At 50.4% G+C, this 27994-nt stretch overlaps 1 protein-coding gene across 2 annotated transcripts in view; it reads left to right on the forward strand.

Moving 5' to 3' along the window:
• ATRX (ATRX chromatin remodeler) overlaps positions 1-27994 on the forward strand; it is a 355842-nt gene that overhangs the window by 72096 nt on the left and 255752 nt on the right. For both annotated transcript variants that reach the window (XM_075323857.1, XM_075323858.1), the window contains 5 exons: positions 5031-5080; positions 18991-19124; positions 19632-19751; positions 26948-27057; positions 27590-27657. In XM_075323857.1, coding sequence (XP_075179972.1) covers positions 5031-5080; positions 18991-19124; positions 19632-19751; positions 26948-27057; positions 27590-27657 — 482 coding nt within the window. The remainder of the gene's footprint in view (positions 1-5030; positions 5081-18990; positions 19125-19631; positions 19752-26947; positions 27058-27589; positions 27658-27994) is intronic.

Below are 27994 nucleotides of genomic sequence, written 5' to 3' on the forward strand. Positions count from 1 at the left end.
CATGTCGTCCGCAAAAAGCAAGGGTGCCAAGGCACAGGCTTACTTTGCAACCTGTACCTCATGTGCGGCTATGCTACCGGCAGGTTCCACCTACCCTCATTGTGTGCAATGCTCGGCCCCTGTGGCACTTACTCAGCCGGAGCCTCTGCCACTGGTGGCCCAAGTGGAACCACCTGCTACCCCTGTCCAGGTGACAGGGACGGAGTTTGCAGTATTCGCTGACAAACTTGCTGAGAGTATGGATAAATGGTCTGCTAAGATTCTAGAGGCCTTGCAGTCCAGACCGGTAACACAGGCCCCGGGCACTGTTGACTCATTGACCCCAGGCCCCCCTCAGTTGGAGCAGCAAAGTGCTCCTGGGGTGACTCATAGGTCCCAGGGTGAGGTCTCTGACACGGACCGCAGTCCCAGACCGCCTAAGCGGGCTCGCTGGGAGCCCCCCTCGACCTCATCACACTACTCAGGGTCTCAGCAGGAGGACTCTCTAGAGGATGAAGCGGAGGTGGCTGATCAGGATTCTGATCCTGAGGCTGCTCTCAACCTAGATACACCTGAAGGGGACGCCATAGTGAAGGACCTTATAGCGTCCATCAATCAGGTGTTGGATCTTTCTCCCCCTGCTCCTCCAATTGAGGAGTCAGCCTCTCAGCAGGAGAAATTCCGTTTTAGGTTTCCCAAGCGTACAATGAGTACGTTTCTGGATCACTCCGACTTCAGAGAGGCAGTCCAGAAGCACCGAGCTTGTCCAGATAAGCGCTTTTCTAAGCGTCTTAAGGACACACGTTATCCCTTTCCCCCTGACGTTGTCAAGGGCTGGGCTCAGTGTCCCAAGGTGGATCCTCTAGTCTCCAGACTGGCGGCTAGATCCATAGTTGCAGTGGAAGATGGGGCTTCTCTCAAAGATGCCACTGACAGACAGATGGAGCTCTGGTTAAAATCCATCTATGAAGCTATCGGCGCGTCTTTTGCTCCAGCATTCGCAGCCGTATGGGCACTCCAAGCTATCTCAGCTTGTCACGCGCAGATTAATGCAGTCACACGTGCCTCTGCTCCGCAGGTGGTGTAATTAACCTCTCAGGCGTCGGCGTTTGCGTCCTACGCCATTAATGCTGTCCTGGACTCTGCGAACCGTACGGCAGTAGCATCCGCCAATTCGGTGGCAGTTCGCAGGGCCATGTGGCTACGTGAATGGAAGGCAGACTCTGCTTCCAAAAAGTTCTTAACCGGTTTGCCATTTTCTGGCGACCGCCTGTTTGGTGAGCGATTGGATGAAATCATTAAACAATCCAAGGGAAAGGACTCATCCTTACCCCAGTCCAAACCAAACAGACCTCAACACCGGAAGGTACAATCGAGGTTTCGGTCCTTTCGGCCCGCGGGCAGGTCTCAATTCTCCTCGTCCAACAGGCCGCAGAAGGATCAGAAGAACTCCGATTCATGGCGGTCTAAGTTAGAGACGTTCTGTCTCACGGTTACAGGATAGAGTTCCGCTCTCGTCCTCTGACTCGATTCTTCAGAACATCCCCGCCTCCCGAGCGAGCCGATGCTCTTCTGCAGGCGGTGTGCACTCTGAAGGCAGAAGGAGTGGTGATCCCTGTTCCCCGTCAGCAACAAGGTCAAGGTTTTTACTCCAACTTGTTTGTGGTGCCAAAAAAGGATGGTTCTTTCCGTCCTGTTCTGGACCTAAAACTGCTCAACAAACATGTAAAAACCAGGCGGTTCCGGATGGAATCGCTCCGCTCCGTCATCGCCTCAATGTCCCAAGGAGATTTCCTAGCATCAATCGATATCAAGGATGCTTATCTCCACGTACCGATTGCACCAGAGCATCAGCGCTTCCTGCGCTTCGCCATAGGGGACGAACACCTTCAGTTCGTGGCACTGCCTTTCGGCCTGGCGACAGCCCCACGGGTCTTCACCAAGGTCATGGCAACAGTGGTCGCAGTCCTTCACACTCAGGGTCACTCGGTGATCCCTTACTTAGACGATCTGCTTGTCAAGGCCCCTTCTCGAGTGGCATGCCAACACAGCCTGAACGTTGCTCTGGAGACTCTCCAGAGATTCGGGTGGATCATCAATTTCCCAAAGTCAAATCTGACACCGGCCCAATCATTGACATATCTAGGCATGGAGTTTCATACTCTCCCAGCGATAGTGAAGCTTCCGCTGGACAAACAGCGTTCACTACAGACAGGGGTGCAATCTCTCCTTCAAGGTCAGTCACACTCCTTGAGGCGCCTCATGCACTTCCTAGGGAAGATGGTGGCAGCAATGGAGGCAGTTCCTTTTGCGCAGTTTCATCTGCGTCCTCTTCAATGGGACATTCTCCGCAAATGGGACAGGAAGTCGACGTCCCTCGACAGGAACGTCTCCCTTTCTCAGTCAGCCAAAGCCTCCCTTCGGTGGTGGCTTCTTCCCAATTCATTGTCGAAGGGAAAATCCACAGCCTCTACCATATCCGCAGTTCACATCCCGGGCGTAGAAAACTGGGAAGCAGACTTTCTCAGTCGCCAGGGCATGGACGCAGGGGAATGGTCCCTTCACCCGGACGTGTTTCAGGAGATCTGTTGCCGCTGGGGGATGCCGGATGTCGACCTAATGGCGTCCCGGCACAACAACAAGGTCCCGGCATTCATGGCACGGTCTCACGATCACAGAGCTCTGGCGGCAGATGCCTTAGTTCAGGATTGGTCACAGTTTCAACTGCCTTATGTGTTTCCTCCTCTGGCACTGCTTCCCAGAGTGTTACGCAAGATCAGGTCCGACTGCCGCCGCGCCATTCTCGTCGCTCCAGACTGGCCGAGGAGGTCGTGGTACCCGGATCTGTGGCATCTCACGGTGGGTCAACCGTGGGCACTACCAGACCGACCAGACTTGCTGTCTCAAGGGTTGTTTTTCCACCTGAATTCTGCGGCCCTCAACCTGACTGTGTGGCCATTGAGTCCTGGATCCTAGCGTCTTCAGGGTTATCTCAAGAGGTCATTGCCACTATGAGACAAGCCAGGAAAACAACGTCCGCCAAGATCTACCACAGGACGTGGAGGATATTCTTATCCTGGTGCTCTGATCAGGGTTTTACTCCCTGGCCATTTGCCTTGCCCACTTTTCTTTCTTTCCTTCAATCCGGATTGGAAAAGGGTTTGTCGCTCGGCTCCCTTAAGGGACAAGTCTCTGCGCTCTCTGTGTTTTTTCAGAAGCGCCTAGCCAGGCTTCCTCAGGTACGCACGTTCCTGCAGGGGGTTTGTCACATAGTCCCTCCTTACAAGCGTCCGTTAGAACCCTGGGATCTGAACAGGGTTCTGATGGCTCTTCAGAAGCCACCTTTCGAGCCTATGAAGGATATTTCTCTTTCTCGCCTTTCGCAGAAAGTGGTCTTCCTAGTAGCAGTCACATCACTTCGGAGAGTGTCTGAGCTAGCAGCGCTGTCATGCAAAGCTCCTTTCCTGGTGTTTCATCAGGACAAGGTGGTTCTGCGCCAGAGCCGTGGGTGCGTCCTAGGCTTTGCGGCACCAGGCTACGGCTCAGCAGGTGTGTCAGGCGGCTACCTGGTCGAGCCTGCACACTTTCACGAAACACTATCAGGTGCATACCTATGCTTCGGCAGATGCCAGCCTAGGTAGGCGAGTCCTTCAGGCGGCGGTTGCCCACCTGTAGGAAGGGGCCGTTTTACGGCTCTATTACGAGGTATTCTTTTACCCACCCAGGGACTGCTTTTGGACGTCCCAATTGTCTGGGTCTCCCAATGGAGCGACAAAGAAGGGAATTTTGTTTACTTACCGTAAATTCCTTTTCTTCTAGCTCCAATTGGGAGACCCAGCACCCGCCCCTGTTCCCTTCGGGCTATTGTTTTTTTGTGTACACATGTTGTTCATGTTAAATGGTTTTCAGTTTTCCGAATTTCCTTCGGATTGAATTTACTTTAAACCAATTTATAAGTTCCTCCTTACTGCTTTTGCACCAAAACTGAGGAGCCCGTGATGCACAGGGGGTGTATAGGCAGAAGGGGAGGGGCTTTACACTTTTTAGTGTAATACTTTGTGTGGCCTCCGGAGGCAGAAGCTATACACCCAATTGTCTGGGTCTCCCAATTGGAGCTAGAAGAAAAGGAATTTACGGTAAGTAAAAAAAATTCCCTTCGTTTGGCTTAAAAGCAACACAGCTCATCACCCTCCTGAACACACCATCCCCACTGTCAAACATGGTGGATGCAGCATCATAGTTTGGGCCTGATTTTCTTCAGCAGGGACAGGGAAGATGGTTAACATTGATGGGAAGATGGATGGAGCCAAATACAGGACAATTCTTGAAGAAAACCTGTTGGAGTCTGCAAAAGACCTGAGACTGGGACGGAGATTTGTCTTCCAACAAGACAATGATCCCAAACAAAGCAAAATCTACAATGGAATGGTTCACAAATAAACGTATCCAGGTGTTAGAATGGCCAAATCACAGTCCAGACCTGAACCCAATTGAGAATCTGGAAAGAGCTGAAAACTGCTGTTCACAAACGCTCTCCATCCAACCTCACTCAGCTCCAGCTGTTTGCAAAGGAAGAATGGGCGAGAATTTCAGTCTCTCAATGTTCAAAAGTGATAGACACATAGCCCAAGCGACTGCAGCTGTAATCGCAGCAAAAGGTGGCGCTACAAAGTATTAATGGGAAGGGGCCAAATAATATTGCACGCCCCAATTTTCAGTTAATTTTTTACAAAAATTTAAAAAAAGCAATAAATATCGTTCACCTTCACAATTGTGTCCCACTTGTTGAATCTTCACCATAAAATTTTAAATTGTTATCTTTATGTTTGAAGCTTGAAATGTGGAAAAAAAATTGAAAAATTCAAGGGGGCCGAATACTTTCGCAGGGCACTGTATAAATCTACAAACACTGCTAGGATCTAAAGCTGACCATGACCATACAGCATACAGATATAACTGATGGCTTACCTGTAGACCTCGATCTCTCCTACACTGGAATGAGTTTGACTGACTTAAGTTCACTTTCAAATCTCAATTCTTAATGTTTACAGGGAAGTTCCTCAGAAAAGGCGAAGTTCCAAGGAACACCTCGCTCAAAAAGGTTGGTTTTGCATTATTTTTATTTTTTTTTTGTGTAGAGTATTAGTGACTGTATAGTTTTTACTTTTTGTGGTATGCTGTGATATTACTACAGTGTTGCTTCTTTAGAGCTTATTTTTCAAGAAACATTAAATCCACTGTAATTTTTATTTTTCATTTGCTCTTGCTTTTTTCAGTGCCTTATACGTTGTGTGTTTTTTTTTTTTTTTTTTGTTTTTTGTGTGTTTTTTTTACTACTAAAGTCAAAAAAGATCAGTGGTAGAAATTTGTTCTGACTTATGTGTCGTATACGTTTCTTGAAAATAAGGCCTCTTAGATTAGGGGTACAAAATGCATCCAGAGGCTCTAATAATTGTGAAGCTTCCCTGTGCTATTCTTGCCCCAGAAGAAAAATTCTGCAGCTATGAGCTAGTGTGCATTTCTGATGCTATGTGTGCCAGTTTTCTGGTGCTCCTGATGACAATGTCTTTTTTTTATTTTTTTTTTTTTTTCTTTTTACTGAACCTACTCACCTTTTTAGAAAAGTGAGGGGCTGAAACAAAAGTGCAAACAGTCGCAAAAGAAAGTATAAATCGCCCATAGCCCTCTATCCTAACCATGGATTGTTGGCCCCACAGCTATTAGGAAGACACACAAGCGCTCTGATAGTATTTGGTGGCACTTAGTGGTTTCACACGATGTGATGAAAATAAGAGTGGTACTTTTTACATCAGTATTGGGGGGGAAAAATATCTTCAGTAAGGCCTCTTTCACACGTCCGCTCAAAACGCACGTTTTGCATGGCCGTGGTGTTGGTGCGTATTGTGTCAATGTGTTAATATTCATGAGCATAATGAGCGGGCCTAGAAGCAAGTGACAGCAGCACATAGAAAATCATTTTATTTCAAAGACGCGTGTTTTCTCTGGTACGCGTCACATAGATAACATCAGTGTGCGGGATGTGTGACACCCGTGCTGCCGCAGAAAGATGGACATGTTGCCGTGTGGTCCATGTCAAAACACGGAGGTGTGCGCATACCTATTAATTTTAATGGGTCTACTTGTGTCCATGTTTCCATTACGTGTGAAAACAAACGTCACACATACCAGAAACGGGGATGTGTGAAGGACTCCTAAGATATATCTTGGATATCACAGGGTGGGAAAACCTAGACAAGACTTGTATATAATTTTGGTTCAAAACACTGCAACAAAAGCTGCTGTGACTTAACAAAAACCCCTACTGTAATACTAGACTTATTCAGATTATGAATTACGTCACACATCATTGTGCAGCTCCATTCTGCATCAGTCAGTTCCTTGTAATAGCGAATTCAGCAGTTCAAGAACATGGGGTGTGATGTCCCAGAAGCTCCATTTTGTATCAGTCTCTCTATCTGCTTCTATGCAGAGAACAGGAGGCGTAGGCGGTCGTGCTCCCATTTCTCAGACTGTGGAAACATCAGGAGACTGATACAGCACGGAGCCTCTGTGAGGTCACGCCACCTCTTCTCAGACTGCAGAAGCATCTACCGTGTTTCCCTGAAAATAAGACCTAGCAGGAGTTTTCAGGAAGGCTTAAATATAAGACATCCCCTGAAAATAAGACCTAGTCGCAGTTCAATAATGAAGTGTCCGTGCAGCGGTAAAAAAGTTAAAGAATCCTGCAGGACACTTCATTATAGCCAGCGGACACTCCCTCGAGAAAGGAGAGAGAAGACACCCCCCCCCCCCCACCCCGATAAGATCTTTATTAATGACCTTGTGGATGGGATTGATAGTAAAGTGTCAGTCTTTGCTGATGACACCACACTATGTAGAATATTAAAAACTGACCTTGATAGTACAATATTACAAAAAGATCTGGATAAGATGTCAGAAAGGGCAGATACTTGGCAAGTGAGATTTAATGTTGATAAATGTAAAGTAATGCACCTAGGACGGCGTAATCCTATAACTGCGTATACATTAAATGGACGTAAACTTGGGACTACAGAACAGAAGGATTGGGTATTCTTATTACAAATAAGCTGAGCAGCAGCACTCAATGTCAGGCAGCAGCTGCTAAAGCAAACAAGATTTTAGGGTGTATAAAGATATTAGATCCCATGATCCCAATGTATTGTTACCCCTCTATAAATCACTTGTAAGGCCATATCTGGAATATGGGGTCCAGTTTTGGGCTCCACATTTTAAAAAGGACATTCAGAAGTTAGTCAGTTCAAAGACCGTTAACTAGACTACTACAAGGAATGGAAGGCCTCCCATATGATGACAGGTTGAAAAAGTTAGATATGTTTAGCTTAGAAAAAAGACGTCTCAGAGGAGATCTCATTTATATGTATAAATACATGTGTGGTCAATATAAAGGATTGGCACATGACTTATTTCTTCGGCGCTCCATTGGGAGACCCAGACGATTGGGTGTATAGCTACTGCCTCCGGAGGCCACACAAAGCATTACACTAAAAAGTGTAAGGCCCCTCCCCTTCTGGCTATACACCCCCAGTGGGATCACTGGCTCACCAGTTTTCAAGCTTTGTGCGAAGGAGTCCAAAGATGGATTCTCCAATCTCCAGGCTTCCGGCTAGAGCCATAGTTGCAGTGGAGATGGGACTTCACTTAAAGATGCCATTGACAGACACATGGACTCTGGTTGAATTCTGTCTATGAGGCTATCGTCGTGTCGGTTGCTCCGGCATTCACAGCCGTATGGGCACCCTAAGCTTTTCAGCTGTTCTTGCGCAGCTGGTCTTGGGCACATGTACATCTGTGTCGCAGGGGCGTCCGTAACCTCGCAATGTCTGCATTGCGACTTACCCTATTAATGCTGTCCTGGAAGGATAGTCGAGGTTTCGGTCCTTCCCAAGCTCGGGCAGGTCCCAATTGTCCTCGTCCAAAAGGGCAAAAAAGCCTCAGAGGGGCTCAGATTCCGGCCGGGCTCAATCACGCCCAAGGAAGGCAGCTGGAGGAACCGCTACCAAGGCGGTCTCCTCATGACTCTCAGCTCTCTCTCTCTCCGCATCCGCGGTTGATGGCAGACTCTCCCGCCTTTGGCGACATTTAGCTGCCACAGGTCACAGACCGGTGGGTGAGGGACATTGTGCTCACGTGCACAGGACAGAGTTCTGTTCTCGTCCTCCGACTCGATTCTTCAAAACCTCCCCACCGAGCCGATGCTCTTCTGCAGGCAGGAGGAGGGTAATCCCTGTTCCTCTTCAGGAACAAGACACGGTTTTACTCCAATCTAGTTGTGCTGCCAAAAAAGGATGACTTTTTCCTTTCCGTTCTGGGCCTAAACCTGCTCAACAAGCACGTGGAGGCCAGGCGGTTCCGGATGAAACCCTCCGCTCCGTCATTGCCTCAAGGTCTCAAGGAATTTTCCTAGAATCAATAGACATCAGGATGCGTATCTCCACGTGCCGATTGCTCCAGAGCACCAGCGTTTGCTGCGTTTCGTTATTGAAGACGAGCATCTTCAGTTCGTAGCCCTGCCCTTCGGTCTGGCGACAGCCCCACGGGTTTTCACCAAGGTCATGGCGGCAGTGGTAGCAGTCTTGCACTCTCAGGGACACTCGGTGATCCCTTACTTGGAGGATCTACTTTTCAAGGCACCCTCTCTCGAGGCATGCCAACTCAGCCTGAATGTTACGCTGGAGACTCTCCAGACTTTCGGGTAGATCATCAATTTTGCAAAGTCAAATCTGTCACCGACGCAATCACTAACGTATCTTGGCATGGAGTTTCATACTCTATCAGCGATAGTGAAGCTTCCGCTGAACAAGCAGCGTTCACTACAGACAGGGGTGCAGTCTCTCCTTCAAGGCCAGTCGCACCCCTTAAGGCGCCTCATGCACTTCCTAGGGAAGATGGTGGCAGCCATGGAGGCAGTTCCCTTTGCGCAGTTTCATCTGCGCCCACTTCAATGGGACATTCTCCGCCAATGGGACGGGAAGTCAACGTCCCTAGACAGGAAAGTCTCCCTTTCGCAGGCGGCCAAGGACTCTCTGCAATGGTGGCTTCTTCCCACCTCTTTGTCTCAGGGAAGATCCTTCCTAATCCCATCCTGGGCAGTGGTCACGACAGATGCGAGTCTGTCAGGGTGGGGAGCAGTTTTTTCTCCACCACAGGGCTCAGGGGACGTGGACTCACCAGGAGTCCACCCTTCAGCTCAATGTTCTGGAAATCAGGGCAGTATATCTTGCCCTCCTAGCCTTTCAGCAGTGGCTGGAAGGAAGGCAGATCCGAGTCCAGTCGGACAACTCCACAGCGGTGGCATACATCAACCACCAAGGAGGGACATGCAGTCGGCAAGCCTTCCAGGAAGTCCGGCGGATTCTGATGTGGGTGGAGGACAGAGCATCCACCATATCCGCAGTTCACATCCCGGGCGTAGAAAACTCGGAAGCAGACTTCCTCAGTCGCCAGGGCATGGACGCAGGGGAATGGTCCCTTCACCCGGACGTGTTTCAGGAAATCTGTCGCCGCTGGGGGGGGCCGGACGTCGATCTAATGGCGTCTCGGCACAACAACAAAGTTCCGGCCTTCATGGTGCGGTCTCGCGATCAAAGAGCTCTAGCGGCAGACGCCCTAGTACAAGATTGGTCGCAGTTCCGGCTCCCTTATGTGTTTCCACCTCTGGCACTCTTACCCAGAGTGCTACGCAAGCTCAGGTCCGATTGCAGCCGCGTCATACTCGTCGCCCCAGACTGGCCGAGGAGGGCGTGGTATCCGGATCTGTGGCATCTCACGGTCGGCAAACCGTGGGCACTACCAGACCGACCAGACTTACTGTCCCAAGGGCCGTTTTTCCATCGGAATTCTGCGGCCCTGAACCTGACTGTGTGGCCATTGAATCCTGGATCCTAGCGTCTTCCGGATTATCCCAAGGGGTTGTGGCCACCATGAGACAGGCTAGGAAGTCCACGTCTGCTAAGATCTACCATAGAACGTGGAAGATTTTCTTATCCTGGTGCTCTGCACAAGGAGTATCCCCCTGGCCATTCCAGTTACCTAATCTTCTTTCCTTCCTGCAAGCCGGGTTGGAAAAGGGCTTGTCGCCAGGCTCCCTTAAGGGACAAGTCTCAGCACTATCCGTGTTTGTTCAGAAGCGTCTAGCACCATTGTCTAAAGTGCGTACGTTCCTGCAGGGCGTTTGTCATATCGTCCCTCCGTACAGGCGGCCATTAGATCCATGGGCTCTAAACAGAGTACTAGTTGCTCTCCAGAAGCCGCCCTTCGAACCTCTGAAGGAGGTTTCCCTTTCACGACTATCACAGAAAGTGGCCTTTCTGGTAGCGATCACTTCTCTTCGGAGAGTGTCTGAGCTAGCAGCGCTGTCATCCAAAGCTCCCTTCCTGGTGTTCCACCAGGACAAGGTAGTGCTGCGCCCCATTCAGGAGTTTCTCCCTAGGGTGGTATCCTCTTTTCATCTTAATCAGGATATCTCCTTGCCTTCCTTTTATCCGTACCCAGTTCATCGGTATGAAAAGGATTTGCATTTGTTAGATCTGGTGAGAGCACTCAGAATCTACATTTCCCGCACGGCACCCATGCGCCGCTCGGATGCACTCTTTGTCCTGGTCGCTGGTAAGCGCAAAGGGTCGCAGGCTTCCAAAGCCACCCTGGCTCGATGGATCAGAGAACCAATTCTTGAAGCCTACCGTTCTGCTGGGCTTCCGGTTCCATCAGGGCTGAAGGCCCATTCTACCAGAGCCGTGGGTGCGTCCTGGGCATTGCGACACCAGGCTACGGCTCAACAGGTGTGCCAGGCAGCTACCTGGTCGAGTCTACACACTTTCACCAAACATTATCAGGTGCATACCTATGCTTCGGCGGACGCCAGCCTAGGTAGAAGAGTCCTGCAGGCGGCAGTTGCCTCCCCGTAGGGGAGGGCTGTCTTCGCAGCTCTAACATGAGGTATTCTTTACCCACCCAGGGACAGCTTTTGGACGTCCCAATCGTCTGGGTCTTCCAATGGAGCGCCGAAGAAGAAGGGAATTTTGTTACTTACCGTAAATTCCTTTTCTTCTAGCTCCTATTGGGAGACCCAGCACCCGCCCTGTTGTCCTTCGGGATTTTTGGGTTGGTTTTTCGGGTCCACATGTTGTTCATGTTGAATGGTTTTCAGTTCTCCGATGTTACTTCGGTGTGAATTTGTTTAAACCAGTTATTGGCTTTCCTCCTTCTTGCTTTGGCACTAAAACTGGTGAGCCAGTGATCCCACTGGGGGTGTATAGCCAGAAGGGGAGGGGCCTTACACTTTTTAGTGTAATGCTTTGTGTGGCCTCCGGAGGCAGTAGCTATACACCCAATCGTCTGGGTCTCCCAATAGGAGCTAGAAGAAAAGGAATTTACGGTAAGTAACAAAATTCCCTTCTTCTTCCAAAGACAATACTAAGGACCAGGGGGCATTCACTGCGGGTGGAAGAAAAGCGATTCCGACAGCTAAATAGGAAAGGGTTCTTTACAGTTAGAGCAGTCAGACTGTGGAATGCCCTACCACAAGAGGTAGTAATGGCAGATACTATAACAGCGTTTATATCAGGGCTGGATGATTTCCTCAGTACACAACATTGTTGGTTATAAGTGACTTAGGAACAAAATGTAGAATTGGTGGAGGAAGGTTGAACTAGATGGACTACGGCGGAACACACATCAGATCACGTGTGTATATATACTCGCCACACACACTCACACACACTCACTCACCACATCCAGCGATATTGCTTGCTTCTCGGCTCGCGTAAGGACCTGCAGCGTTGTTCACTGTGCAGTGAGCTTCCAGGACCTTGCATCACATGGGCGGAAGCATGTGGTATCTCCGGATGTTGTGAGTGTGTGCGCGCGATTGTACAGGTATTTGCTATTTCTTCATCGTTCCTTATGGGAGACCCAGACCATGGGTGTATAGCTTCTGCCTCCGGAAGACACACAAGGTACTACACTAAAAAGTGTAGCTCCTCCCTCCTAGCATATACACCCCCTGGTAGCCAGTCCTAGCCAGTTCAATGCTTTGTGTTCAGGAGGTCACACATCCACACATGCATCCTCATCTGATTTTTCATTTTAAAGAGTTGGAAGAAAAGCGGGTCCAAGCTGGACCCCCGGCATGTCCCTTCTCACCCCACTGTGTCGGCGGTGTTGTTAAGGTTGATTTCAAGGCTGGAGCCTTACATGCCGCGCTCCTTCACCATGCCTCGGGCTCTGGCTTGAAGTGGGAGCCAGCACGGTTCTCCCTGCCTGGCAGGAGACCGGTCTCCATCCGCAGCCCTTTCAGGATCCTGCCGGACGGAGCACTTATCCCTCAGGGACCTGGCCCTGCGTCTCACAAGCTAAGTATCTGAGACGTTATTTTCAGGGGGTCCCTTGTACTTTAATGTGGGGGAGAGTGTGCTGTGTATGTATTCTGACATTCCCGGCCGGTTCTCTGGTTTTCACCCGAGAACCGCGCCGATGGTGCCTGTTTGCCGGCCGCATTGTTAAATCTAGGCCCCGGCTTCGCCTGAGGCCTAGTTTCGATTTCACTGCCCCTGCATGTCAGTCATGCAGAGGGACAGTGCGGCTCCGCCCAGCGGCTGTTTGGCACAGGGGAGAGACACTCCTCTCTGAGGAAAGATTCCCTCCCCTGTATATCTCCTTGGCCCTCCGGATCCCGCTCTTAGAGTAGGCTCCGCCCCCTCTCCTCGCTCCGGCGCCATTTTTTCAGCGTTCTTATGCCATGTCTGCACAGCGATCGGCGCTGACTGCAGCATCTCTCTGGGGGTCCGGGCTGTGGGATCTGGAGGGCACAGAGACAATGTCAAACGGTCTGGCAAGCCACAACCTCCGGTTGTGGACCTGCTTATATACTGCTGATATACTGCTTATATACTCTGCTGGGGGTCTTTCTGGCTCAGAGCCCCCACTTCAGCAGCATTTCTCGCACGAGAAGTAAGGCTGCAAGGCTGCACAATATGCGCTGCATGTAGGCTCGTACTGCTGTACCGAGCACATAACCACATTGTGATTCCTGCTCTAACATGGTGGGGCCTCAGCCTGGAGTCCCATCCCCAGTGGTCACTCCGGCTGCTCCGGCTCCGGTGGCTGAACCCCCGGCTTGGGTAGAATCCTTCTCTCCATGGGACAGCTGTCCCGGACTCGGCTGAGCATGCATTAGCCCCCTTCTCAGGGCGCCTCTGCTGCTACGGCTCGCTCAGCAAGGCCCACAGAGGATTCTTCTTCTGGTCTCAGACCCCGTCCTCCTCACAGGAGACGCAGGGTCCCCTCTCCTTCCTCGTCCCGCGGCTCTGATTCACGAGCTGACTCGCAGGACGAGGAGGATCCTTTTACTGGGGGCTCGGAGGCTTCCATGTCCCCCTTGATCTGTCCGAGGGTGACGCAGATATTAGTGTTTCGATTGCGTACATTAATTCTGTACTGGACCTCAATCCGCCAGTATCAGAGGAGCAACCCTCTCTGGCAAAAGAGCACAGTTTACCTTGCCTAAGAGAACAAGGAGTGTGTTCCTTAACCACTCCAGTTTTCAGGTCACTGTGACCAAGCCCAGGGTCTGCCCTGACAAACGCTTCCCAAAGCGTGGTTCTGATGAAGGTTTTCCCTTTCCACCAGAAGTGGTCAAGGAGTGGGCTCATTCACCAAAGGTGGACCCTCCGGTGTCTAGACTCTCAGCCCGGACAGTTGTATCAGTGGCTGATGGCACCTCACTTAAGGATTCCACTGTCCGCCAGGTTGTCCTTCTGGCCAAATCTGTATGTGAGGCGGCAGGGGCCTCGTTCTCCCCATCTTTTGCAGCAGTGCGGGCTCTCTAAGCCATCTCTGCTTCTCTAGAGGAGATGCATTCCCTCACCAGGTACTCTATGCCCGAAATGGTTGCCTTAACTTCCAGGCTTCAGTCTTTTCATCCTATGCCATGTCTGCCATGCTGGAGACTCTCACCGCACTGCGGTGGCCCCGGCTAATTCCCTCGCTATCCGCAGGCCCCTGTGGCTTCGAGAGTGGAAGGCAGATGCTTCTAAAGAAGTACCTTGCTGGGCTCCCTTTTGCTGGGACCAGCCTATTCGGTGGACAACTGGATGAAATTATTAAGGAAGCTTTTGGCAGGAAGAGTACTTCCATGCCACAAACCAGGAAACCTGCCCAGGGCAGGAACCAGTCGAGGTTTCGTTCCTTTCGTTCCTCCAACTGGTCGTCCTCTAAGCCCTCGGCCTCGTCCACTAACTCAGCCAAGGACCAAATACCCAACTGGCGCACGAAGCCGCGTCCTCAGAAGACCGCAGGAGCTGCTGCCACTAAGGCAGCCTCCTCCTGACTATCTGGCCGCGCCAGCAACGTCCTCGGTCGGTGGCAGGCTCTCCCACTTTGGCGACGTGTGGTTTCAACATGTCTCCGATCAGTGGGTGCGGGATACCATCTCCCACGGCTACAGGATAGAATTCTATCCAGCCCGCCAAACAGATTTTTTCTGTCAACTCCCCCCTGCTCCAAGGCCGCCGCCTTCTCACAGGCCGTGGCATTCTTGCAGGCCAATGGAGTAATTGTACCGGTTCCCGACTGGGAACGGGTCTGAGATTTCTACTCAAATCTCTTCCTAGTCCCCGAAAAGGACGGTGCCTTTCCGACCTGGATCTCAAGCTTCTCATCAAGCATGTTCAGGTGCGGCATTTTCGCATGGAGTCTCTGCGATCAGTCAATGACCCAAGGAGATTTCCTAGCATCCAGCGTTGGCTACGTTTTGCAATCGGAGTGGAACATTTCTAATTCGTGGCTCTTCCCTTGGGGTTAGCCACGGCCCCTCGAGTATTCTCAAGGTCATGGCAGCAGTGATTGCGGTCCTGCACCTCCAGGGGTTGGCAGTGATCCTTTTGTCCTGGACGACCTTCTAGTCAGGGCTTCATCCAGTGCAGACTGTTAGCGGAGTGCCTCGCTCACTCTCGCCACTCTAGCCAATTCGGGTGGCTTGTCATTCTGTCCAAGTCCACTCTGACTCCGACCCAGAAGCTCACGTACCCAGGGACGCAATTCGAGACTCTGCCGGCACTTGTGAAGCTGCCATTAGTCAAACAGCAGTCCCTCCTCTGGCGGTGCGCCCTTTGCTGAGGCCCCGACGTCGTTCCATCAGGCGGTGCTGGGTCAGATGGTGGCGTCAATGGAAGCGATTCCCTTGCCCAGTTCCATCTGCGTCCTCTGCAGCTGGACATTTTCCGCTGTTGGAACAAGCGGTCTTCCTCCTTCCACGGGTTGGTGGCTTCGCCACAGACCAGGGGCTCCTTTCAGTGGTGGCTTCGGCCCCTCTCTCTTAAGGGACGCTCCTTCCTGGCCCCGTCCCGGGTGATCCTCACCACGGATGCTAGTCTATCCGGCTGGGGAGCAGTATATCTCCACCAGGAGCGCAGGGCACTTGGACTCCGTCCGAAACAGCCCTCTAGATCAATGTGCTGGAAATCAGAGCTGTGCTTCTAGCTCTCTTAGCCTTTCACCATCTGTTGGCGGCCAGGCACATTCGAGTCCAGTCAGACAACGCGACAGCGTTTGCCTACATCAACCACCAGGGCGGGACACTCAGCCGCCTGGCAATGTTGAAGGCTCAACACATCCTTCAGTGGACGGAGGACTCCAAGTCCACCATATCCGCAGTCCACATCCCAGACGTGGAAAACTGGGAGGCAGATTATCTCAGCCGTCAAACGTGGACAGCGGCGAGTGGGCTCTGCATCCGGCAGTGTTTCGGTCAATCTGCCGCAAGTAGGGCTCTCCGGACGTGGATCTTCGCTCCACGATCCTCAGGCTTTTGCAGCAGACGCACTGGTTCAAGATTGGTCCCAGCTTCGTCTGTCTTTACGTGTTTCACCCTCTAGCTCTTGCCCAGAGTCCTGCGCAAGATCAGAATGGAGGGCCGTCGGGTCATTCTCATTGTTCCAGACTGACCCAGGCGAGCTCGGTAGCCTGACCTGCTCCATCTGTCCGTAGAGGTGCCATGGCATCTCCCTGACTGTCCGGACCTTCTCTCACAAGGTCCGTCTTTCCGCCAGAATCCTGCGGCTCTCAGATTGACGGCGTGGATTTGAGTCCTGGATCTTGACGACTTCTGGTATCCCTCCTGAAGTCATCTCCACTATGACTCTGGCTCGGAAGTAGCCTTTGGCCTTTTTGCCTTGCCGATCCTCCTGTCCTTTCTACAGTCCGGTCTGCAGCTAGGACTATCCCTCAATTCCCTCAAGGGACAAGTCTCGGCTCTGTCAGTGTTGTTTCAGCGGCGTCTCGCCCGGCTGGCTCAGGTGCGCTCCTTCATGCAGGGCGCATCTCACATCATTCCGCCTTACCGGCGGCCTTTGGAGCCCTGGGACCTTAATCCGGTCCTCACGGCTTCCGGAAACCCCCCTTTTGAGCCTCTTAGGGAGGTTTCTTTGTCTCGTCTTTCACAGAAAGTGGTCTTTCTAGTGGCCATAACTTCCCTCAAGAGAGTCTCTGATTTGGCTGCACTCTCTTCGGAGTCACCCTTTTTTGGTTTTTCATCAAGACAAGGTGGTTCTCCGCCCGACTCCGGACTTTCTCCCTAAGGTGGTTTCTGCTTCCACCTTAACCGGGACATTTCCCTGCCTTCCTTTTGTCCGGCTCCTGTTCATCGCTTTGAAAAGGCGTTGCATACTCTGGATCTGGTGCGGGCGCTCCGGATCTATGTGTCTCGCACCGCTGTTCTTAGGCGGTGCACCTCTCTTTTTGTGCTGTCCACTGGTCAGCGTAAGGGCCTCTCGGCATCCAAGCCGACCCTAGCTTGTTGGATTAGGTCGGCCATATCCGATACCTATCAGTGTACTCAAGTGCCTCTCCCGCCGGGGATCAAGGCACACTTGACCAGAGCTGTCGGTGCCTCTTAGGCTTTCAGGCACCAGGCTACGGCTCAGCAGGTCTGTCAGACTGCCACTTGGACTAGTCTGCATACCTTTTCGAAGCACTACCAAGTGCATGCTCATGCTTCGGCAGATGCGAGCTTGGGCAGACGCATCCTTCAGGCGGCTGTCGCCCATTTGTGAAGTGAGGTTTCGCCTACTTCTCAGTTTTTCTGTTTATTCCCACCCATGGACTGCTTTGGAACGTCCCATGGTCTGGGTCTCCCATAAGGAACGATGAAGAAAAAGAGAATTTTGTTTACTTACCGTAAATTCTTTTTCTTATAGTTCAGACATGGGAGACCCAGCACCCTCCCTGTTGCCTGTTGGCAGTTTTCTTGTTCCGTGTGTTTTCACCGGCTGTTGTTGTAGACAGAGGTTCCGGTTGTTCCGGGTTTTGCTCTATCTCTACTTGTGGGTGGATGTCCTCCTTCAGCTTTTGCACTAAACTGGCTAGGACTGGCTACCAGGGGGTGTATATGCTAGGAGGGAGAAGCTACACTTTTTAGTGTAGTACTTTGTGTGTCCTCCGGAGGCAGAAGCTATACACCCATGGTCTGGGTCTCCCATGTCGGAACTATAAGAAAAAGAATTTACGGTAAGTAAACAAAATTCTCTTTTTCGTGAGTGTATGCGATCGGATGGGTGAGTGTGTGTTCCGCTGTGAGTGAAGACAAGAGGCAGAGGAGGACGGCGTGCTGCACAGCTACCTGTAGCGTCCACCGGAGATCACAGGGGGGAATGATGTGAAATCTGATGTGTGTTTGTGTGTATATGCTATCTGGTGTGGGAGTGTGTTCTGATGTATGTGTGTCAGTCAGATGCAGGGGAGGACAGCGTGCCGCACAGAGATCACAGGGAGATAGATTTCGAATCTGATGTGTGTGTGTGTGTGTGTGTGTGTGTGTGTGTGTGTGTCTATATGAGTATATGCTATCTGATGTGTGAGTGTGTGATCTGTAGTATGTGTGTTGGCCAGACGCAGGGGAGGCATGCAGCACACCTGCTGGGAGATCTGGGGGCCATACAGACGCCCGGGGCTGGTAAGTATGACAATCCTGGGAAGGAGGGGGGGGTGTCTGGTTTTTGTGGGGGGTATACTTACCCCCAACCATGTCTCCTCAAGAATAAGACACCCCCTGAAAATAAGACCTAGTGCTTTCTTCAGGGCAAAAAAAAATGTCTTATTTTCGGTGAAACTGTATTGTAGGGGATTGACTGATATATCATGGAGCTTCTGGGACGTCAGGCCCCTTGTTCTTGCCTTGCGGAAGCAGCTATTACAGGGGACTGTCTGACACAGCACGAAGTTGCACAATGATGTGTGGCATAACGGCACATATGTGACGAGCAGCTACTGTATATCTGAATTACAAGTGTTCTAAAGACAATAGAAATGTACACGGCATCTCAGCTTTATAGTGTATGAGTGCAGGGACAATACAAACATTGTTTTATCTTCCCTGATTGCCCTTTAAGGATAATTATTTATAAAGGGAAGTTAGGTATCGAACAACCCTTGAAAAGAGGCATTGCCTCTGTAGATATAACATATCCAGTGGGTATTCTTTTCCAGCCCGTGGCTCTCCATCTGTTGAAAAACTAAAACTCCCATTAGGCCACGGCTGCCACTGGCTCATGAGGGGTTTTGTATTTTTTTTGCAATAGCAAGAGAGCCAAAGGTTGGGGAACACTGCACTGCCATAGGGCATGATAACCATGTCTAATGAGTCTTGCCTCTCACTGCCCTTCTCTTTTCTCTCGCCTGGATGCTGTGGCCCTTGGCTCCGAACCTCTTCCAATAATTTCAGGGCCCCTTGTTTTGGTGATAGATGCAGATCACACCTCTGGCACCCCCCTCTATCAGGCATTCGTGTCTGTGGTGGTAATATCAATTGACTGCAGACAGCCACCCTACTATCCTATGTAATACAGTGATATCTTTTGTATGCCATTCTGCTTCATGTAACGTGTGAACGCTCATACTAGAAAGCATTGTAATATTATATTTCACACTATAAATTAATATTTTCTATTTCTTAAGGAAACCTATTTTTGTAACCAAGTATGTGGAATCTGATGAGGAACCAAAACCTCCTCCTCAGGAGGAAATTGTTATTGCCGATGTTTCCAATGACAACTCGGATCCTGAAGTTGATATGGAAAGCTTACCTTTAGGTACGAAATACAACTTAAAACAATGTGACCAATGGTATTGGTGATTTCTCATACATTATTATATACAGTCCTAAACTGGCTTCTGTGAGCATTGTCAAAAATTGATGCTGATCTGAGCTTTTGAAATGACCTGCTTAGTTACTTCTTGTGAAGGAGGCAATAAACATTACACTAAGGTCAGTCATGCCTCCAATTTTGCCACATCTACCATTAAATGTATATTAGGTTTCTGGCCGGGTTTATCTGTCTCTTTTGGCACAGGGAACTTTTCTGTTTTTCCTAGAGGTGTCTGTCAGTGGCTTATTTTCTTCTCCCCGTTAGGTTCATGTTTTCTTGTTTCCAATGTTTTTTTTTTTGTTTCTATCTTAGTTTTATAGGGTTTAGTGGTACTCAAACATGGGGTTATCGGGATGAGACTCTTACAAACAATGTGATGCAGCCAGTGAGGGCAGAATATATATTTTGTGGCTAGAAACCTTTCTTTTACACGTCACCCAATTCTTTCAGGCACTGTGGTTGTGCAACCAGAACCAGTTCTAAATGAAGACAAAGATGATTTTAAAGGACCAGAATTCCGAAACCGAAGTAAAGTTAAACCTGATCTCACCCTACCTAAGAAACGGCCAGGTATTACAGTACATTTGCTGAATTCTTTTTAACTTTGTATAAACTCGCGTTATGCGAATCAAATGTAAAAATGTTACTTTTGATAGCACTAATTCATCGCATTTTGTCTGTGTGAATTTACCAAACGGCTTTGCCAGTCAGCTGGAGAATGGTCGTGTGCTACTGGACTAGCAGTGTATAAAGAGAAGGTCTGCACACCAGCGACAGTGCAAGGGGAATAAATGTAAAGCAGAAACTGCTGTGTGAATACTGACATGAACAATACAATAGCTATATGTAAAAATGACAATGGTATCTGCATAACTGCTATGAACTTTAAGAATAAAGAGAAATTTAGCTTTCTTTGTCGCTCCATTGGGAGACCCAGACAATTGGGGTGTATAGCTTCTGCCTCCGGAGGCCACACAAAGTATTACACTTAAAAGTGTAAAGCCCCTCCCCTTCTGCCTATATACCCCCCGTGCATCACGGGCTCCTCAGTTTTTATGCTTTGTGCGAAGGAGGCTGACATCCACGCATAGCTCCACATCTTAGTCAGCAGCAGCTGCTGACTATGTCGGATGGAAGAAAAGAGGGCCCATAACAGGGCCCCCAGCATGCTCCCTTCTCACCCCACTCTGGTCGGCGGTGCTGTTAAGGTTGAGGTACCCATTGCGGGTACATAGGCAGGAGCCACATGCTGTTTTCCTTCCCCATCCCTTAATGGGCTCTGGGTGAAGTGGGATCCTAATCGGTCTCCAGGCACTGGGACCGTGCTCCCTCCGCAGCCCCTGGGGAATCTGCTGGACAGGAGCCGGGTATCGTCAGGGACAAGGCCCTGCTACTGTGAGGTACTCTGTGTCCCCGTGGGGACCGCGCATGGAGCGCTTGTGCCATATACACTGCAGCACTGCTGGGTGTGTTAGTGCGCCGGGGACTACCGCGCCGGCCGCGCTTATAGGCCGGCCGCGCTTATAACTTTAGTCCCCGGCTTTTGCGGCCTAGTACCGCATATTCCCGCCCCCAGGCCTGCCAGTCAGGGGAAGGGCGGGACGCTGCACAGGACGTCAGCGCTGAGGGCTGGAGCATACTTTGTATCCTCCTCCCCCCTCATTCAGCACAGTGGGGCTCCAGATTCCCGCACTTTCTAGGGCACGCCCACGGCCCCCTCCTCCCCACAGAACGCCGGCAGCCATTCCTGTCAGCACTTCTGACGCTGGAGAGGAGAGACAACAGGCTCTGGGAGGCCCAGGCAGGGAATCTGGTGATCACACAACCGCTTTGAGCGGTCGGTAAGCAGCACCCGAGGTGCTGGCCCCACTGAGTGCCGGAGTGTACATATATATATATATATGCTTATATGCTATACATTTACACTGTACGGTCGCACTGTTGATTTTTGGCTATATACCCTCCTGGATTGTACTCAGAGGAGACAACAGCATGTCGTCCGCAAAAAGCAAGGGTGCCAAAGCACAGGCTTACTTTGCAACCTGTACCTCATGTGCGGCTATACTACCGGCAGGTTCCACTGACCCTCATTGTGTGCAATGCTCGGCCCCTGTGGCACTTACTCAGCCGGAGCCTCTGCTACTGGTGGCCCAGGTGGAACCACCTGCTACCACTGTCCAGGTGACAGGGACGGAGTTTGCAGTATTTGCTGACAAACTGTCTGAGAGTATGGATAAATGGTCTGCTAGGATACTAGAAGCCTTACAGTCCATACCGGTGACTCAGGCCCCGGGCACTGTTCAATCATTGACCCCAGGCCCCCCTCAATTGGAGCAGCAAAGTGCTCCTGGGGTGACCCATAGGTCCCAGGGTGAGGTCTCTGACACGGACCGCAGTCCCAGGCCGCCTAAGCGGGCTCGCTGGGAAATTCCCTCGACTTCATCACACTGTTCAGGGTCTCAGCAGGAGGACTCTCTGGATGATGAAGCGGAGGTAGCAGATCAGGATTCTGATCCTGAGACCGCTCTCAACCTGGATACACCTGATGGTGACGCCATAGTGAATGACCTTATAGCGACCATCAATCAGGTGTTGGATATTTCTCCACCAGCTCCTACAATTGAGGAGTCAGCTTCTCAGCAGGAGAAATTCCGTTTCAGGTCTCCCAAGCGTACATTGAGTATGTTTCTGGATCACTCCGACTTCAGAGAGGCAGTCCAGAAACACCGAGCTTGTCCAGATAAGCGTTTTTCCAAGCGTCTTAAGGATACACGTTATCCCTTCCCCCCTGACGTTGTCAAGGGCTGGGCTCAGTGTCCTAAGGTGGATCCTCCTGTCTCCAGACTGGCGGCTAGATCCATAGTTGCAGTGGAAGATGGGGCTTCACTCAAAGATGCCACTGACAGACAGATGGAGCTATGGTTGAAATCCATCTATGAAGCTATCGGCGCGTCTTTTGCTCCAGCATTCGCAGCCGTATGGGCACTCCAAGCTATCTCAGTTTGTCATGCGCAGATTAATGCAGTCACACGTACATCTGCTCCGCAAGTGGTGTCCTTAACCTCTCAGGCGTCGGCGTTTGCGTCCTACGCCATTAATGCTGTCCTGGACTCTACGAGCCGTACGGCGGTAGCATCCGCCAATTCGGTGGCAGTCCGCAGGGCCATGTGGCTACGTGAATGGAAGGCAGACTCCGCTTCCAAAAAGTTCTTAACCGGTTTGCCATTTTCTGGCGACCGCCTGTTTGGTGAGCGATTGGATGAAATCATTAAACAATCCAAGGGAAAGGACTCATCCTTACCCCAGTCCAAACCAAACAGACCTCAACCACGGAAGGTACAATCGAGGTTTCGGTCCTTTCGGCCCGCGGGCAGGTCTCAGTTCTCCTCGTCCAAAAGGCCTCAAAAGGATCAGAGGAACTCCGATTCATGGCGGTCTAAGTCACGTCCTAAAAAGACCGCCGGAGGAACCGCTCTCAAAGCGGCCTCCTCATGACTTTCGGCCTCCTCACACCGCATCCTCGGTCGGTGGCAGGCTTTCCCGCTTTTGCGACGCCTGGCTGCCACAGGTAAAAGACCGATGGGTGAGAGACATTCTATCCCACGGTTACAGGATAGAGTTCAGCTCTCGTCCTCCGACTCGATTTTTCAGAACATCTCCGCCCCCCGAGAGAGCCGATGCTCTTCTTCAGGCGGTGTGCACTCTGAAGGCGGAAGGAGTGGTGATCCCTGTTCCTCTTCAGCAACAGGGTCACGGTTTTTACTCCAACTTGTTTGTGGTACCGAAAAAGGACGGATCCTTCCGTCCTGTTCTGGACCTAAAACTGCTCAACAAACACTTAAAAACCAGGCGGTTCCGGATGGAATCGCTCCGCTCCGTCATCGCCTCAATTTCCCAAGGAGACTTCCTGGCATCAATCGACATCAAAGATGCTTATCTCCACGTACCGATTGCACCAGAGCATCAGCGCTTCCTGCGTTTCGCCATAGGAGACGAACACCTTCAGTTCGTGGCACTGCCTTTCGGCCTGGCGACAGCCCCCGGGTCTTCACCAAGGTCATGGCAGCAGTGGTAGCAGTCCTACACTCTCAGGGACACTCGGTGATCCCTTACTTAGACGATCTGCTTGTCAAGGCACCCTCTCAAGTGGCATGCCAACACAGCCTGAACATTGCTCTGGAGACTCTCCAGAGTTTCGGGTGGATCATCAATTTTCCAAAGTCAAATCTGACACCGGCCCAATCACTGACATATCTTGGCATGGAGTTTCATACTCTCTCAGCGATAGTGAAGCTTCCGCTGGACAAACAGCGTTCACTACAGACAGGGGTGCAATCTCTCCTTCAAGGCCAGTCACACCCCCTGAGGCGCCTCATGCACTTCCTAGGGAAGATGGTAGCAGCAATGGAGGCAGTTCCTTTTGCGCAGTTTCATCTGCGTCCACTTCAATGGGACATTCTCCGCAAATGGGACAGGAAGTCGACGTCCCTCGACAGGAACGTCTCCCTTTCACGGGCAGCCAAGGCTTCCCTTCAGTGGTGGCTTCTCCCCACTTCTCTGTCGAAGGGGAAATCCTTCCTTCCCCCATCATGGGCTGTGGTCACGACGGACGTGAGCCTGTCAGGGTGGGGAGCGGTCTTTCTCCACCACAGGGCTCAGGGAACCTGGACTCCGACAGAGTCCTCCCTTCAGATCAATGTTCTGGAGATAAGGGCAGTGTATCTTGCCCTAAAGGCGTTCCAGCCGTGGCTGGAAGGCAAGCAGATCCGAATTCAGTCGGACAACTCCACAGCGGTGGCATACATCAACCACCAAGGGGGAACACGCAGTCGGCAAGCCTTCCAGGAAGTCCGGCGGATTCTGATGTGGGTGGAAGCCACGGCCTCCACCATATCCGCAGTTCACATCCCGGGCGTAGAAAACTGGGAAGCAGACTTTCTCAGTCGCCAGGGCATGGACGCAGGGGAATGGTCCCTTCACCCGGACGTGTTTCAGGAGATTTGTTGCCGCTGGGGGATGCCGGACGTCGACCTAATGGCGTCACGGCACAACAACAAGGTCCCAACATTCATGGCACGGTCTCAAGATCACAGAGCTCTGGCGGCAGACGCCTTAGTTCAGGATTGGTCGGAGTTTCAACTACCTTATGTGTTTCCTCCTCTGGCACTGTTGCCCAGAGTGTTACGCAAGATCAGGTCCGACTGCCGCCGCGCCATCCTCGTCGCTCCAGACTGGCCAAGGAGGTCGTGGTACCCAGATCTGTGGCATCTCACGGTGGGTCAACCGTGGGCACTACCAGACCGACCAGACTTGCTGTCTCAAGGGCCGTTTTTCCATCTGAATTCTGCGGCCCTCAACCTGACTGTGTGGCCATTGAGTCCTGGATCCTAGCGTCTTCAGGGTTATCTCAAGAGGTCATTGCCACTATGAGACAGGCTAGGAAACCAACGTCCGCCAAGATCTACCACAGGACGTGGAGGATATTCCTATCTTGGTGCTCTGATCAGGGTTTTTCTCCCTGGCCATTTGCCTTGCCCACTTTTCTTTCCTTCCTTCAATCCGGATTGGAAAAAGGGTTGTCGCTCGGCTCTCTTAAGGGACAAGTCTCAGCGCTCTCTGTGTTTTTTCAGAAGCGCCTGGCCAGACTTCCACAGGTACGCACGTTCCTGCAGGGGGTTTGTCACATAGTCCCTCCTTACAAGCGGCCGTTAGAACCCTGGGATCTGAACAGGGTGCTGATGGCTCTTCAGAAACCACCTTTCGAGCCAATGAAGGATATTTCTCTCTCACGCCTTTCGCAGAAAGTGGTCTTCCTAGTAGCAGTCACATCACTTCGGAGAGTGTCTGAGCTAGCGGCGCTGTCATGCAAAGCCCCTTTCCTGGTGTTTCACCAGGACAAGGTGGTTCTGCGTCCGGTTCCGGAATTTCTCCCTAAGGTGGTATCCCCCTTTCATCTCAATCAGGATATCTCCTTACCCTCTTTTTGTCCTCATCCAGTTCACCAGTATGAAAAGGATTTGCACTTGTTAGATCTGGTGAGAGCACTCAGACTCTACATTTCTCGTACGGCGCCCCTGCGCCGCTCGGATGCACTCTTTGTCCTTGTCGCTGGCCAGCGTAAAGGGTCACAAGCTTCCAAATCAACCCTGGCTCGGTGGATCAAGGAACCAATTCTCGAAGCTTACCGATCTTCTGGGCTTCCGGTTCCCTCAGGGCTGAATGCCCATTCTACCAGAGCCGTGGGTGCGTCCTGGGCTTTGCGGCACCAGGCTACGGCTCAGCAGGTGTGTCAGGCGGCTACCTGGTCGAGCCTGCACACTTTCACGAAACACTATCAGGTGCATACCTATGCTTCGGCGGATGCCAGCCTAGGTAGGCGAGTCCTTCAGGCGGCGGTTGCCCACCTGTAGGAAAGGGCCGTTTTACGGCTCTATTACGAGGTATTATTTTACCCACCCAGGGACTGCTTTTGGACGTCCCAATTGTCTGGGTCTCCCAATGGAGCGACAAAGAAGAAGGGAATTTTGTTTACTTACCGTAAATTCCTTTTCTTCTAGCTCCAATTGGGAGACCCAGCACCCGCCCCTGTTCCCTTCGGGCTGTTGTTCTTTGTGTACACATGTTGTTCATGTTGAATGGTTTCAGTTCTCCGAAATTCCTTCGGATTGAATTTACTTTAAACCAATTTATAACTTTTCCTCCTTCTTGCTTTTGCACCAAAACTGAGGAGCCCGTGATGCACGGGGGGTGTATAGGCAGAAGGGGAGGGGCTTTACACTTTTAAGTGTAATACTTTGTGTGGCCTCCGGAGGCAGAAGCTATACACCCCAATTGTCTGGGTCTCCCAATTGGAGCTAGAAGAAAAGGAATTTACGGTAAGTAAACAAAATTCCCTTCTTATTGAATTGATCATTACAACAGAGCCCCAACACCTAGTCATGGTTTTCTCTTACATTGGGGTCCCTAGCGAGGACACACATTAGCTAGGGACCCCAATGTTAGAGAATACCGTGTGGTGTTTTTCCATGCATTTTTATCGTGTTTTTAATGGTGCGATTTTTGTCTATTTTTGGTATGTCCTGTTTTTAAAAGTGAATCCGTCACCCAGATTTTTGATACCCCATCACGACCTAATATAAGAAAAGAGACCTTGATTCCAACAATTTATCACTTAGTTTACTGGGTGCAGCACTTGTGACAGAGTTCTTAGATGTATAAGAGCACAATGGCTAACCCACCCACACAACTGACAGCTTTCTGTGTATAACTCTGCTTACCCCTGCTTTCTGTGTACATTGTCTATTGAAAGTGAGCTGCTTATCAGAGGAAGGGACTTGGTCAGGCAACTTGACATGAGGCAGCTAGTCACAGCAATGATAATGTCCTAGTGATAAAACCTTCATTATAAGTAAACAGCACACAGTCTAGTAACTGACACATCTCTGGAATCTGATTTAGGCCCTACCTCATGCTGTCCTCAGATTACATAGCAAAAACCTGCTGACAGATTCTGTTTATAGCTGCAGAAAATTACGTTCTTATCCTCCTATGCTTTTAATTCTGTTTTTGAGAGATTTTTAATTTGGACAAAAAATAGGCTCTGTAGTTGCTGCCTGTGATAAGTGCTAGCCCTGTATCATTACTGCTGTACTGACGTCAGACACCTTGTATTGCAGGCTTGAGTTTTAATACACTAAGTTTTACATAAGCAGATATCATTGGACTTTTTATGCGAGCACCGCTCCTCCCCATTTTCTTTCTTTTAGAGGAAGGACTCCATGGGATTGTGACTTGTACCGCGTGTGGACAACAAGTAAATCACTTTCAGAAAGACTCCATTTACAGACATCCTGCTCTCAAAGTCCTCATTTGTAAGGTACACATTATTTTATGTTATGCGACGTTTAGTCTTCGCATCACTAGGGTACTTATGTGTTGGAGGCTGCATCTGTAATGTAGTGGAGTCCTCTTTACTAGTCCTTTTATGCTTTAATGGGGATATTTTTAGATTTTTATTATGAATGCATAACCCTCAGATTGAAGAAACCACTGCGGCTCCTTGATCACCTCACTCTTCATACGGCATAGGAAATTATTGACAAATTTTGGTATGACTTTGGTATGGACTTTGCACTGGTCCCTCTGTACTACGGTCATATCATTTTGGTAATTGTAGGTATGACTGCTTAGGAGGACTGTTTTTAAGCTATTGGGCATGTTCACATCAGCAGGAAACATGAATCAGAAAGGAAAAAGCTGAAACTGAAGTGTAGGTGTCCCTTTCCATTACGATACGGAGTTGGGTGTAAGCCTCAGTTGGGGAAACTTTATAGTGTTTTCAACTCTTGTTTTTGTAGCTTTAATAAGTTCTTCTCGCCTTTTTGTCCTTTCTGCATTTTTAACTTCAGACTTGCTATAAGTATTACATGAGCGATGACATCAACCGTGATGCTGATGGAATGGATGAACAATGTCGGTGAGTTGCATTCTCCCTGCCCCATCATCCAGCAAATGAAGAGATTGTATTGTCTGAATTCATATTGTATTGTCTGCATTTACAGAGGTGAAATGGTCATTCCTGTTAGTATATATTATTCTGTGACAGATGTCAATACTTGTATTAGATGGGTCAGAATTCTCGGCTAGTTTTAGTTTTTTTTCGTACAGGCATGACCTCCATATTTATTGCTTATAGTTTCCTTTCCTGAACGGGCTATAATCATGTCCACTGCTTGCGTGGAACAACCCGCTCCTCATGTAAATGTGCCAAGCATGATGTGATCAGTGGGTGTGAATGCAGCGACTACAAAGAG

This window comes from Anomaloglossus baeobatrachus, chromosome 9, assembly GCF_048569485.1.
Source record: "Anomaloglossus baeobatrachus isolate aAnoBae1 chromosome 9, aAnoBae1.hap1, whole genome shotgun sequence".
Classification (NCBI taxonomy): domain Eukaryota; kingdom Metazoa; phylum Chordata; class Amphibia; order Anura; family Aromobatidae; genus Anomaloglossus; species Anomaloglossus baeobatrachus.